Source organism: Lepisma saccharinum, chromosome 20 (genome assembly GCF_977018435.1).
Source record: "Lepisma saccharinum chromosome 20, izLepSacc3.1, whole genome shotgun sequence".
In the NCBI taxonomy this organism is placed as follows: Eukaryota; Metazoa; Arthropoda; class Insecta; order Zygentoma; family Lepismatidae; genus Lepisma; species Lepisma saccharinum.
This window is the reverse complement of record NC_139248.1, coordinates 66,155,432-66,169,832: the sequence shown is the minus strand read 5'-3', so window position 1 is coordinate 66,169,832 and position 14,401 is coordinate 66,155,432. Positions and strand designations below refer to the sequence as shown.

The 14,401-nt window shown below is 37.1% G+C and overlaps 1 protein-coding gene across 5 annotated transcripts in view; it reads right to left on the bottom strand.

Moving 5' to 3' along the window:
• Window positions 1-14,401, bottom strand: part of LOC146003305 (follistatin-related protein 5-like) — a 1,022,072-nt gene that overhangs the window by 38,439 nt on the left and 969,232 nt on the right. For 2 of the 5 annotated variants that reach the window (XM_083141559.1, XM_083141560.1), the window contains exons 7-11: window positions 9,752-9,884; window positions 5,820-6,104; window positions 5,588-5,685; window positions 3,281-3,476; window positions 151-290 (exon numbers count right to left, since the gene is read on the bottom strand). In XM_083141559.1, coding sequence (XP_082997685.1) covers window positions 151-290; window positions 3,281-3,476; window positions 5,588-5,685; window positions 5,820-6,104; window positions 9,752-9,884 — 852 coding nt within the window. The remainder of the gene's footprint in view (window positions 1-150; window positions 291-3,280; window positions 3,477-5,587; window positions 5,686-5,819; window positions 6,105-9,751; window positions 9,885-14,401) is intronic. The other 3 variants (XM_083141562.1, XM_083141563.1, XM_083141561.1) reach the window with 2 other exon arrangements.

Here is a 14,401-nt window from a genome sequence, read left to right as displayed (position 1 = left end):
CGGTAAAGAAAATGATTTTGTGGTTAAATGATAGTTATAATATTCAGATTATATTGTATCTGGAATTATGAATACTTAAAAATAAAACTGGTAAATTGTACGGTATACTATGAATAACTTCAATTGACCTAAAAGAGAAAATAATAGTACCTGAGTACCAGGAATGATGTCCGTCGCCTGAATTTGGTGATACAATCTACAAGCTGTCGGCTCATACACAGACACGCCCCAGTCATGGAACGAGAAGAACCGGCGCTCCTCATTCGGTGCAGCTGTGAACAATGAATCTCCTTTAATGAAAATATTCCAAGGATTAATTACACCCAAACAATGCATGTAAAATTATAGCAGCAATTTACAATTGTGCCCATATGAGTGTGTGCATATGCATTTCTGCGATCAAGGGGAGTGGGTTTGATGCCTGATGGAAGCACATAGAGGTCGACGGATTCCACTTAAAACTGTAGGTTCATTCAGTCCCAATTAGCATTTCTGTGCATAAAGTGGACTTAGACAATAAACTCAAACAAACATTTCTGTGTCACAAAGTTGTTCTTATCTGTTATGTAAAGCAATGCTAAACAAACTTACTGTAGAAAAATAAAAATATGCTGACCAAGGCTTGGTCAGCATATTTTTTTTTTCATAATCATGGAAACAAGGCTTACTGGTGTTATTACTGTAGGAGTATAAGTCACTGAAATGTATTTTAAATCATACAGATATGCCCATTCGAAACAAAAGTATTTTTTCTTTAGAATAGGTATTTCATGTTGAAGTTTGTTTAAATTAAATTTTGTGCACAGACAGGTTAATCAGGACTAGACCTACAGTTTAAAGTGAAATCCGAACCTGCTGGGTATCAAAGCCAAGACCCTTTAGAATGGCTATAATTCAAAATAAATTTGACTTGTTTCTTAATTTGCTTTGAACAAGTACACTCTTACATACAATCAATAAAAATAAACAGAAAAATATAAAGATTGCAAACAGACCAGCAAGGTAGTTAAGTCTTGTAATCAAGGGGTCCCAGGTTCAACACCTGGGGGAGTCACATAATGGTTCACATTCTACTTTAAGGGCATGCGATACAGTCTCCACAGGACTCTTCCATCCATGGCAGTGTGCCAACTTAGCTCTCTTGGAGCCAGATCTGGATCTTTGGTGCACTCGTTCGGCTGTGAACTGGGACGCCCAGCCCTGTGCCCCACTATGATGCCATCACTGGTTCTGGCCTACATAGACCAACTTTTGTCATAATTATACATTTTGCACGTGACGTGATATTGTTCTATTGGCTGCATCACCCCACTCCCTCTTATCTCCCCAGCTGCTTCTTTATAGCGCCGTGTTTGATTTTCGATTTCATACAACCATTGGTGGATTATTGAGATGGGCGATGACGCCGGATCTAGATGTTGAAAACTAAGAATAAATTGTCATCAATTTAGAGTTATCGATAATAACAGTGCCCCCACCCTTCTGACAACTAACATTACCCTAGGAGGCACTTTATCCAGCCTTCGTAAATCTAGCTCCTTGAAAGTCAGTTTTAACTTCATTTAAGGTGTTCTTTTATGAGCATCGGGTTTGGCAAAACTGCCAGGAGGCAAGGAGAAAAGCATGGATTAACTGTTTAGTAATAACAACTATTCAAAAAATTATATGGGAGTATGATTTGATTCGTTCTCTTGGGAATATAAAACTTCCGATGGAATATAAAAAAATGTCAACGGGAAGAGGGCAGTTGGAAGATGCATTTCACCAGTGGAAAAGTCGAAACTTCCATTTGATTAGCTGTTACTTAATGTTGAAGATGATTCCCCATAAGGAATACATGGGATTCCGAAAATTATTATTCATCAGGTTTTTTTTTTAGTAGCAGTGCCCATTCGGGCGATATTAAAATAAATGCACAATTGGTGCGTAGCTGTATCTCCTCCCCTTAAACAGCAGGTCCACTGCTGATTAGCCTATCTGCACATAAAGTGGACTTAGAAACTCAAACAAGGGAGTTAAGTTATTTCATGACATGCATTTAAAAAGAGATTCACAGATTACTTAAAACAAAAACATATTATCAATATAAACTGACATGAACCTTATGCGAACATATATCTCAGTATTTTCTCTAATCCGCAACCATGATAATTTAAAACATGACAAGTATTTCAGAAACTCAAGTTTCTACATGCCTGTCGGATTTTTTAAAATCCTAGGAGTAATAATAGTTTTTAGTAATAACAATAAAATCTTGACACTACAATTGTCAATTCAGGCAGTAACTTTGATTCCAGCATCTAGTGTGATCATGGAATTAACAAGTAACTGTTACTTTTTGAAGTAACTGGAACTTGTTAATTTGACGTGAGTAACCCAGTAATTTTTTTCTGTAATGAGTAACAAAATTAAGTTACATATACAGTTACTTTGTGTTCTCTACCTCTGTATTTTTATATTTGAACATGTGAGGTTTATTATAATTTAATAATTACTATGGTGTATTATAATTTAATCATTAATTAATAGTAACAAAATAATTTAATTATTTCTCTTGTAGTCTACGGTTATTACAAGCATAAAAACACAGTTTTTCGTTGTGACGTTTCAGGAGAACACACGCTCCCTTCATCAGACATTTATTTTTAGTTTGACTAAAGATACAGTTATAACAATGGTTAGTATTTTTTTTAAATAAAAAAGAAAATCCCTTATACAATGGATGTTGTCAATGTTACATTGTTGTAAAATAGCAACATAACTGTGAAAAAACAAGCAGTCTGTTTTATTTTCATTTCAGAGAAAAATTTTGATTACATTATTTTTATTAAAAAAAAATTATTATGAATCCCAAGTATCATCAGGCAATTCAAAATCATCATCTGCTTTCACACAGTTTCTTGATGTTTTCTGTCACATTAAATTTTAAAGATGGTGGCTTACTCCACTTATGAAAAAGAAAACTCCGTAGTGGGTCTATGTTACCATTTTCATTATTTAATTTATTTCAGTGTTCTTCTGTAATGAATGTTATGCTTGTAATAACTGTAGACTGCAAGAGAAATAATTCTAGAATGCAAGCAATACGTACATACAAGAAAAACTATAAATAATTTAATTAAATTAATTTAAGTATTTGATTGTTGTTAGTGAAAGAAGAGCCTCCTTCCAGTTCATGCATGATACATTGTTTGCAAGTTGTACATATAAAAGTTACGTAGTTACTTTTACATTTCTGAAATATGACACATCTCAAATCTACACTGTAGAGCATTCTTACTTGGAGTGGGGTCTTCTTGGACAACCAGCGACGATATGTCCCTAGTCATTCCACCAATGTTTGTGGCCTGACACATGTAAGCACCTGTGTCGGCATATGCAATGTTATGGATCCTAAGTTCCGTTCCGTTCCCAATTATTTCATATTTATTTGGTAAGTCCAGTTTCAACGTTTCGTCATTTTTCAACCATTCAACCTAATGGTAAAAGAGTCACAGATTACAATAATGGTTTCAGTAAAAATCATCTTAGAACAGAAAGCACTTACACATTTTAATTGATTACTGTTTTCCAACCAATTACTTGAAATAAATATATTTATATTGAAAGGAAATGTCCTAACATACATGTTGTCCAAAGCACCTCTGTGGTAGAGTGGTCAGTGCAACATGTTCATTCTCTCTCCCATTCTCTCCTGAAGTCAAGAGATCCCATGTTTGAACCCTGGTCAGGCACGGATGTTTCTGATTTGTGTTCTGTCCCATCACAATTCCATCAGTTCATCATTATCCCTCATCACAGCGATAAGCCAAGAGGTAGAATAGTGAAGTAACCAAAACAGAAAGGAAGAAAATATTCAGTTTTGCATTAGAGCAGGCTGTTTACAAGAGGGATATGGCTAAGAGAAACACTAATAAATAAATCTGTGTGCTCATGACAGGGGCTCCCACGTAGCCAAGTGGTTAGCGCTCTTGCCTTTGGTGTGACCAGTCCTTGGGTCAATTCCCGGTGGGAGCTCCAAAAATTTCGGCATTGACCCAGCATCATGAGGACAATTGGGAAGCAACTTGAAAAGAAGAAGTAGCAGGCTCAGTTCACGAAAGCCAGAAAAACCAAGACAATGGGATCCAACGTGCTGACCACATGTCACCCAATGAAAAGCTGCTCTGGCAGACCCTGCTTCTTCGAGGGCTGTTTCACCACAGAGTATTTAGTAGTACTCATGATGGATGCGGTAAATGCAGTTTAAGTATTACGTACATGAAGCTTCATGTTTCTGCGTTGCGTAATTGAATATTTTTTCCCCCTCGATTAATTTTGAAGGCTCACTGCCTTCATTCACTAAGGTTAAGTAATGGTAAGCAACTAAGAAAGGTAATAAGGCAGTGAGCCTTCAAAATTAATAGGAAAAAACACTATCCAACTGTGCAACACTGAAACATTAAGCTTCAGGTACATAAAATATGTGTACATTCAAAATTTACTCTGCAGGAACATGCACTTTTATCAAAACACTTTTTGAAAATGTTATTTCACATAAAATCACCCAATTATTAAAACTCAGTTTTAATATCGATCCATTAATGCTAAAGTAAAATAAGCGGAGACACAAAAGGAAATTTCTGATACGGTGCCTGCAAAAAGAACGAAGTTTCAAATAGTGTGCTCTTTCCAAGTTATAATATTACGTCTGTGTTCACTGTATTTTTATCCATCCAAAAAAATACAATGAAACCAACTTATCCAAAAGCATTCACCTCAAACAGAAGCAAACATTTCTTCCATAAATATTTTCATATCTGGAGAAAAGAAACTACGAGGTGCATCCAGAAAGTAAGTTCCGAAAGTGTCCCAAGATGGTACGAGTGGTCAGAGCGTGACACGCTTGCGCAGGAGTGGAGGAGGAACACGTAGCCATAACCTGGTGCAAGCTCAGTTGTGTGGAGTCAGTGGTGAGAGAACTGTAGTACGGGAAACATGGCTGCGTGCATACAGTCTCCCGCCGAGTGCGAGATATGTGCGGTAATCAGGTTTCTCCATGCTAAGAAGCTCTCGGGGTCAGTTGTGTGAAGTGTATGGACAGAATGACATTAGTGAAGTAATTGTTTGAAGATAGTGCAGAAAATGCACAGCAGGCCGCACCAATATCCACGACGAACCCATCGTGCACACGTGAGAAACTGCAGTCGCTGGGTGACAATCTCATGCAGCAGGAGACATGAGAGTTTGGACATTGTGAATCGCCGGTTCTGCAGCATTGCTTGCTACACACTTTCCACCAATTCCACCAACTCTGACGCCGACAGTTTGTTAGCGTGGAGAAATCTGATTACCGCGCGTACCTCTCACTTGGTGGGAGACTGTGTGCATGCAGCCATGTTTCCCGTACTACAGTTCTCTCACCACTGACTCCACACAATTGCGCTCACGCCAGGTTATGGTTACATGTACCTCCTCCACTCCTGCGCAAGCGCGTCCCGCTCTGACCACTTGTGCCATCCTGGGGCACTTTTGGAACTTACTTTCTGGATGCGCCTCGTATACTGTTTATGTCATATTATGCAGCACACATTAAACGAACGCTTACCTTAGGGAAAGGTTCTCCTACGACATGACAGAACATGGATGCTTCCTCTCCAGGACGTCTTGACTGGATTCTTGGTGTTACTTTCACTTCAGGAATGGCTGTAAGTAACATACAGTAACATCTTAGTCATTTTCTAAATTAGTAAATGATGTCTGATTGTAAATCGAACAACAATAATTGTAAAACTTTAATAAGAAACAATATTTTACTGAGTAGAACATTTCCAACTTACTGTGAACTGTGAGAACATGAGTTTGCACAACATCCTTGTTTCTCTGAGCATGGCAAGTGTAGTTGCCAGCATGGATCAGCTGTATCCTTGTCAAATAAAGCGATCCATCAGAGAATACTTTGATTTCTTCCTCATTCAGTGTGGCCAGGTCGATGTCATTTCTTCTCCAAACAATCGGTGGTGGTGGAGTACCCGTCACGTCACACTTTATTTCAACATTGTCACTAACTCGAGCAGACAAGTGATTCACCTCAAGAGCCTTGTCAAGTGATACAACTGAAACACCTGCAAAACAAAATGTTTATACTAATGTAGTCACTGATTACTGAACCTTCGTCTAGTTTAAGACACCAAGTCATCCAGTGGCACAGGAATGGGGTGAGGGTTCCCTGATCTGCAAGGTGCTGCCGTTCAAAGAACCTCTTTTTCATAACGAAATGCAAAACTCAATTTTGTCAACATTCTCTCTGTTCAAAATAATTCAAATCACTGTAAACCTATTGTAGAGTGGGATTCATAAGTATTACCATGCAACTTGCCAATCATCATGTTTATTCTTTTCATTATACACAACGAGAGGTTTATGAATTACAATAAAGCACCAAACAGGACATGTACAACCTCTGCACCGGAATATGTAAAAATTCATTCCTTAAAAACTCATACGGTGCAAGAGAAAAATTAGTGAAATTAATCATGGACAATTTGCTAAGCATTACTTGTGCATCTCACTGCACTACACTGTGGTACTAGTTAAACTACCTTTGGAAAACTTTATAAGGAAGTAAAAACTGTTTAAAATGAATGCAAATTGATGGAATGAGGCATTGTTTTGGAATTGTATGACTTTAAAAAAATCTTTAAATTGTTGAAAATAACTATTTTTTAAAGGAATATTATGAATATTGCTTTTTTCTTTTGGCACAAAGTTTTGCAAATTTTACTTTAAAAATTGAAATCAGTGTGGCCTGTTCAACTCAAACACACACACATACAAAACACAAATAGAGTGTATGTTAGGGGGGGAGCTTGAACTTCATATGTACTCCTAATGAAAAACATTCCTGTGCTACTGACGTCATATCATGCAAAATGCTCAGGAACTTAAGCTGAGGAGATACAAATGCCAATTCTTACTAATTACAACCAATACTTGAAAACTGTAATAATTTAAGATTTTCAAAAATATTTATAAATACCATAATATAAGTATATTGCATTGGAATTATACCATGCAGGGTGGATAAAAATAATGATTCTTTTTTTAAAAAAATATTTCTTGTTGATTTGTTTCATATAAATAATAATAATCCGTGGCGCGACAGCTCTTGAAGCTCTCCCGACTGCCAGTCTCCCTCCACAATCCTACCTAGAGGTGTGGAGTTCTTCAACCAGTAATGGGGTGATGTGGTGTCAGCACGTCGAACCCCCAGCCGTTGTAGGAGATTTCTGAGACTGGATTACGCTACTCACTCGTAGCTCCCCAATTTCCTCACGATGATGGGTTGCCACCGGCCCTAAACACAGGCCAAAAATTCCCGGAGACTGAACATGGGATCGAACCCATGCCGTCCCACAGCCGCCGTCCAAAGCAAGATGCCTTAGACCGCATGGCCACAAAGGAGGATTTCTTTTATGTAAATCGATTTTTTATACGCTTAAAATTGCTTGCATGGTTTTTGGCACCATGCACATAGATATATGTTGTTTTTTTTTATAGAAAAGCTTTTCTAGTAAACGGTCCCGTAAAATATTTGAACAGTTTGATTAAAACAAATAAAAAATATACACAAACATTCATTTTTCTGATACTGTAACTACTATGGAAATGTTTGTCGAGTGTGTTAATGAAACTAATAATAATTTCAGTAACTTTTCTTCCAGTGAAAATAAATCATTCTGAATGTACTATATAATTTTAACTTAAAATATTAACTTAAACATTTATATAAAGTCTTTGTAGCTGAATTTTGGAGACTTTTTTAATGATAGTTTGAAAAAATAATATTGACACTATTTATGGTTTAACATGATTAGTATTTTGTATATTTTTGTACACAAAGTGTTTGCTATTTTTGCTCATAAAATTATTCAATTTTAAATCAAGAGAAATCCTGTGTTTACATTTCCTTCCGTGTGAGCTTCACACCATCAGTACATATACTTTATTTCCTTTATTTTCCTATCTTAGAACCTAATAATCACCATTAAATGATTACGAGATTAATGTACTTTCACCAAAAATGTTTCTGATATCTACAAAATCCTTATGTACATTATTCTAAAAATTATTAATTATTAAATTAATAAGAGATAATTGTAAAATTTAAATTGCTGACAATCATGAAATGGACTTTTGGCGCACTAAAGTGATGGAAATATATCTGATATGATCCTAACACAGACATACATCAGTTATACCACTACTTATATAGATATTATATATGATAATCAAGTAATATAAACTAACAAAACCATGAATATCTGCTACATACAACTGGTGTATTGTGAAAAGTAGTAAGTCCAAATATGAAATATGATGTAAGCTCAAATTTTGTATTGTTAACAATAATTTTGATACATAAAAAAGTGATACTTCATATCTAAAGTAAAAAAATCAAAATATCCTGAGATTTATAATTATTTGAAAACAGGTGCTAACATTTATCTATTATTCCCCTTTACAAACCAGAAGAACTGTTTCAAAACAAATTACTACAAGTTATTCAAGAATGAAATTATGACACTATCTTTTCAGAGCAATAATATTACAAGCATTAGTGGAAACTCATAAATACTGTCTTTGAAATAATCTTAACTTGTACTTATGTACACTCTTATGTGATATCTAGACTGACCAGATGTCCAAGTTTAGCAGTGCCGATTTCCACTAATAGGTCCCGGTGTCCTGAGAGGTGTTTTTGGGATGCTTAATGGTGCCAGATTTAAATATTTCCCGACTAAGTGACGACAACGTTAAAATTGACTAAGTTAATTTTAACGTTGTCGTCACTTGATAAATATAATAAATCGAACAAATCAAAGTGCTTTTCACGTAAGATTAGACCTGTAGAATACGTCCATAGTATTCAACATTGTGCAATACTTCAGAACATTCCTAGGCTATAATAGTTTACACTCACGACATGAATTTAAAAATGTTTAGAACATTTGTAAATTCATTTTTACTTACTTTAATTTTTTGTGTAATTTACATCTTGAATTGTTAATATTAATGCTTTGTGGATAGGCTTGAAAATACCCTGTTTTTCCCCCTAACTTTTTTTTTTTTGCTGTTTTTCAGAAAATCATAGAAAAATGTGTTGCTAAATTTGTTATTATTTACTAAATCTTTCTGAAATCTACAGGACGTCCTCTTTCCACAGATATGTGATTATTTTGATTTGCTTTATTTTACTTCGCTTTTTGTGCCACTTTTGGCTAAGTTGCGAAGATGGAAATGAGTGATGACATGATGAAATTGATGAATGGACACTCACAAACATCCATGCCCAGGCTGGGATTTGAACCTGGGACCCCTAGCGTTGTAGCGTGATGTGCTTACCACTCCGCCACAGGGGCCAGCCCATAGATATGTATAATATGTTAGAATTTATATACATTTTCTCATATTTATGAATGTTATTCTGTAACAATTCTTTTAAACATATTTTGAATAGGTAGTGCATACATAATTAATGAAAATAACCTAAAATCCTTCCTTCTTGGATTGAAATCATTACTAATTGTGAAATCTGAAGCGGAATCCTCATACAGAATTTCCACAACGTTCATATAAATTCTTCAACATTATTTTCAAGAGCATAAACAGAAGTGCAACGTCCGGAGAATCTGGTCAGTCTAATGAACTTAAAGTTAACAGTAAGTTTACTTTGTGAAAGAGCATGGAAAAAGGCAGGGAAGAAACTTACTGTACAACTTACTAAACGCCATATAAAACTCATTAATGTTCAATCTTCCATCCTTGTCTGAATCGTCATAGATTATCATGTCGCCAAGGCTGCAGCCTTTGGCAAGCTGATTTAGGTGTTCTTTTCCAGCAATCTGAAACAACAATGGATTATAATCTTTAAACAATTTCAGTTTTCATTTATTGAATTACTACATAGGTCAGTCAAGTATAAACTGGAATTTTGTTCTAACATTTTATTACATGAAAATATTGTAAAAATACTAATGCATCACCACTCCACTACAATCAAGGTACTTTTACACCGAATTGGTAATTTTTTAATGCATGTGGCATAGAAAGACTGTGATGGTGGTGTCAAAGCCAATTGGATGAGAAGCGCTCCATCTCTTTCGAAATGTTGACCTCCCAATGCCTCCTTAAGTTATCCAAACAAAGATAATCGCAGGGTGAGAGATCAGGGCTATAGGGTGGATGTTCCAGCATAGTCCAGTGCACTTCACAATTCTTTGCGAGTTAAAGCTGTCTGCAATCAGGATTGTTTTGAGCCACCAGGCATGAGTCATATTTTGCATGCTTGGGCATGAAATCACTAAGACTTCGGAAGTAATTTAAGTCCATGTCAATGCACCACATTTTCTTCAGTTCTGTTTGGAGGGTCTGTAGGTTCTGAATTTTCTTCATTCCCAGGAATTGCTTCAAACGATGCCAACAATTTTCAATTGGGTTGAGATCGGGGCTATTACCAGGTTACTCTAACATCTTTATCTGTTGTTCCTCAAGCCATTTCCTTACCTTCTTAGGCCGTGTGACAAGGAGCGTTATCATGCATGAAAATATCACACTCGTGGATCTGAAGCATATCCACTAAATGGTCCATAAGAACGTTAATATATCGGTCTGCGTTCATCGTTACATTTTGCGGTAAGAAATATAATCCTGCCCTACCCTTTTCACCTGAAAAACACCCCCACACCATTACAGACTGGGAGTGCCCAACGGTCGGAACCGTATACTTTGGGTTGTATCAATCTGAAGATGATGGACGTCGAACCTTAGCAGCTCCCATTCGGAACAGTTGGAATGAGCTTTCATCGGAAAACATGACTTCCCTCCACTTAGCTGGTGTCCAGTGTGCATATTTCTTTGTAAAAAGCAAGGTGGTCTATCTTCATGCGGGTGGTGAGTTGTGGCTTCTTAGCAGCAGTACGACGTGGCAAATCCAAGTCTTTCTGTAAATGGTGCTGGATCGTGCGAACACTAACGTTTTCCAGCAGACTCTGGTGTATTTCTTTAAGTTCTGACGCTGTCAGTCGAGGGTTTTTCTTTATTTATTTCTCTCGTTAGGAGAACGTCTGGAAATTTGGTTGTTTTTATTTGCCTCCCACCACCGAATTTGTGCTTTCGAATGACAGTCGGAGGCAGTCCTCTGGCGGCTGCCAGTGTACCTTCATTATGGTTGATTTTGCATGACCTGTTTGTTTACATATGGTCTTAATTGGGATGTTTTCACTTCGTCATGCAATAATGCTGGCTTTTTCCACACTACTACAGTACTTTCCCGGCATATCACAAATACACCTGTACAGTAGTCAAATATCCAATACATATACAGTAGGAAAATATCCAACACAAATAATTACAGTAGGAAAATATCCAACACAAAGTGCACCACACGAAAACACAGCAATTTATCACACTACAGCAGAAAGTCACCCTTCCTGTGTCAACTAACAATACGAAATGAAATGAACTCGCTTATCAGCAGTAATACACTGTTGCCAGATATGTTCATGCAGAAACGATTCCGTGTTCGAAACAAACCAACACTATATACAAGGCTAGACAGTGATAGACCACTTAATATGGCAGATTTCACATGAGATCCGAAGTCACTTTTCGGCGGGTGTAGATCTTGCTTCAGATCTATATTTAAATGTACGAGGGGATGCTGAAAAGTTCGTAGCCCGACCAAGTTCCCAAACTATTTAGAGGAACGTCACATTATGTCTTGAAAGTACATATCCTTGTATGTACATATACCAAAAGACATTGCATAATTGACAAGCTTTCTTCTTGTTTTAGGTTATTAAGTGACCAGGTCTGCTCTCCATGACAATGCTCCTGCCCATCGAACAGCAGGAACACAGAAGAAATTGCAAGACCTGGTCTTTCAGTGTCTTGATCATCCACCCTATTCCCCGATCTGGCTCCATCGGACTACTTTCCGTTTCCTCAGCCATTTTGCCTCAGATCAGGAGGTGATTCCTGCCGCAGAGCGTTGGTGCGAGGAGCAAATTTCAGATTTTTTTAAAAGTAGTTTGCTAAAGTTCGAGCACCGGGCCAGAAAGTGTATTGAGCTTCAAGGGTAGTATGTTGAGTAACTATGACGTTTCATCGTTCCAAATGCATTCCTTCTACGTCGGGCTACGAACTTTTCAGCATCCCCTCGTATATGAGGGTGAATCAAATTAAAACGGAAAGTGGATGTACTTGGTTATATTTATGTATGTGTGTGCCGACAATCCTGTGTAGAGGTAGCGCGGGAGGTAAGGAAGGAAACCCTTACTGCATAATGGACTCGCCCTAGATAGTCTCACGTGATATGCGTAAGCAGTCAGGCAGCAGTATCGTCCGAGCAGCAATCAAGGCCAAATGGCCCAGCCTGTTGTCCTCTGGAGTGGTTTTGCTGCATGACAACACGCGGCCACATACGTCAGCTCTTACAAAGAACACGTTGGCGACGTTTGGGTGGACAGTGTTGGAACACCCACCGTATATCCCCGATCTATTGCCATGCGACTTCCATGTCTTTGGTCCGTTGAAAAAGGCATTGAAGGGTCGGCGCTTCCACTCGGACAATGAAGTTATGGACAATGTTTGCAACTGGTTCCAATCTCAACCAAAGGAGTTCTACGAGCAGGGTATTCACCACTTGGTGAAACAGTGGGACAAGTGCTTGTGTAACTTTGGAGATTACATTTGAAATAAACCTTGTTGATTTCATTCTGTGGCTCCTGTTCAGTTTTCATCTGATCCACCCTAATACACAGAGTATTGAGTTGCAATATTGAGCAGAGGATATCACGCTGAACAACTTTTCTGAACTATTTTGAAAGCTATAGCATTGGACAATGTCACATGCAATTAAAAATATCTAATGGATAGCTCAGAACTAAAACACTACAGATATTCTGAAGACTTAACAGGGTTAAAAGTGGCTCCCAAGGCAAAAGAAGACAAACATTCGAATGATCAATAGAACTAGCGTTTCCAATTTTAAAACATATACTACATTTAATGTTTTAATTCCAAAGATAGAAACAGGGGCCTCCCCGATGACGCAGTGGTAGCGTTGTCGCCTTGTAATCATAGGGTGGCGGGTTCGATACCCGTTGGAGGCACATAGTGGTTCAGATCCCACTTTAAACTGTAGGTCCAGTCCTGATTAGCCTTTCTGTGCATAAAGTGGACTTAAAACAACAATTCATTCATTCATTGATAAGATAGAAACAAAAATAGTTTCGAAATGTAAGAATCAGGATAGTATCCTTGAGAATCTCTGATGGAATAATGGTAATCAAGAGGTCCAGGGCTCATTACCTGGTGGAGGCACACTGCATAGTAGTTTGGATCCCACTTTAGATTGTAGGTCCAGTCCTGATTATCCTGAGCACAGAGGCAAGCTTTGACAACCTTCTCACATTCTTAATTTTTTTTGTATTATGCTTCTTCATCAGAAAAGTAATGTGCACTTCATGTATACTCACTGATGTTTCACAGTGACATTGTTAATTTACTTAATATTTTGTTGAGTTGAGTGGGTGTTTTAACTCCACTTTGTGCACAGTAAGGCTAATTGGGACTGGACCTACAGTTTAAAGTGGGATCTGAACCACTACGTGCCTCCACTGGGTATCGAACCTGGGACCCCTTGATAAGAAAGCAACGACGCAACCTTGCAACTTTTCTGTAACTTAGGAATAAATAAATACATGTAAACAAGTCACTAAATATTTGTCAGAAAAAGTTAGTAAGTTGTTTAAAGGTTGCATAACCTTGTAATCCAATTCCCCCATCATGAATGAAACCATGAAATTCTGAATTCCAATTATGAATACTATATACACTCAAATATAACTTACAAACAGCTCTACAGTAATGTTTATGAATTCTATTAAATATATATACAGATTTGATACTTTCCTTGCAAGTCAAAACCATGTTGGGGATATAAGCAGCACTTAAAGTATAAATTTATAAATGGCGGTTCCTTATATGGCTAAAAAATGTGAAGATTAACATGAGTGAGTGAGGTCAGGGTTGCTACGATTTTTCGATTATGAAATTCCCTGACATTTCCAGGTTTTCCAGAACAATGAATTTTTTCCAGACATGTTTATCATCATGATTTTTGCTTTTGAACCTTGTGTTTTTCAATTAAATATATAATCTGTTAATTATTATGAATATTGACTTTCACAACTTTTTTTTTAGCAAATTTCATTCTGCAGGAACAAAAACATCTAATGTAAAATTACAATCGGCATCAAATGTATTGTGTGCTACAATCACATGCATCTTGCCTTCAAGCTAAGGTAACAGAGGTACATTATTACTTCATCACAATATAATAAGAACAGAAAATGTT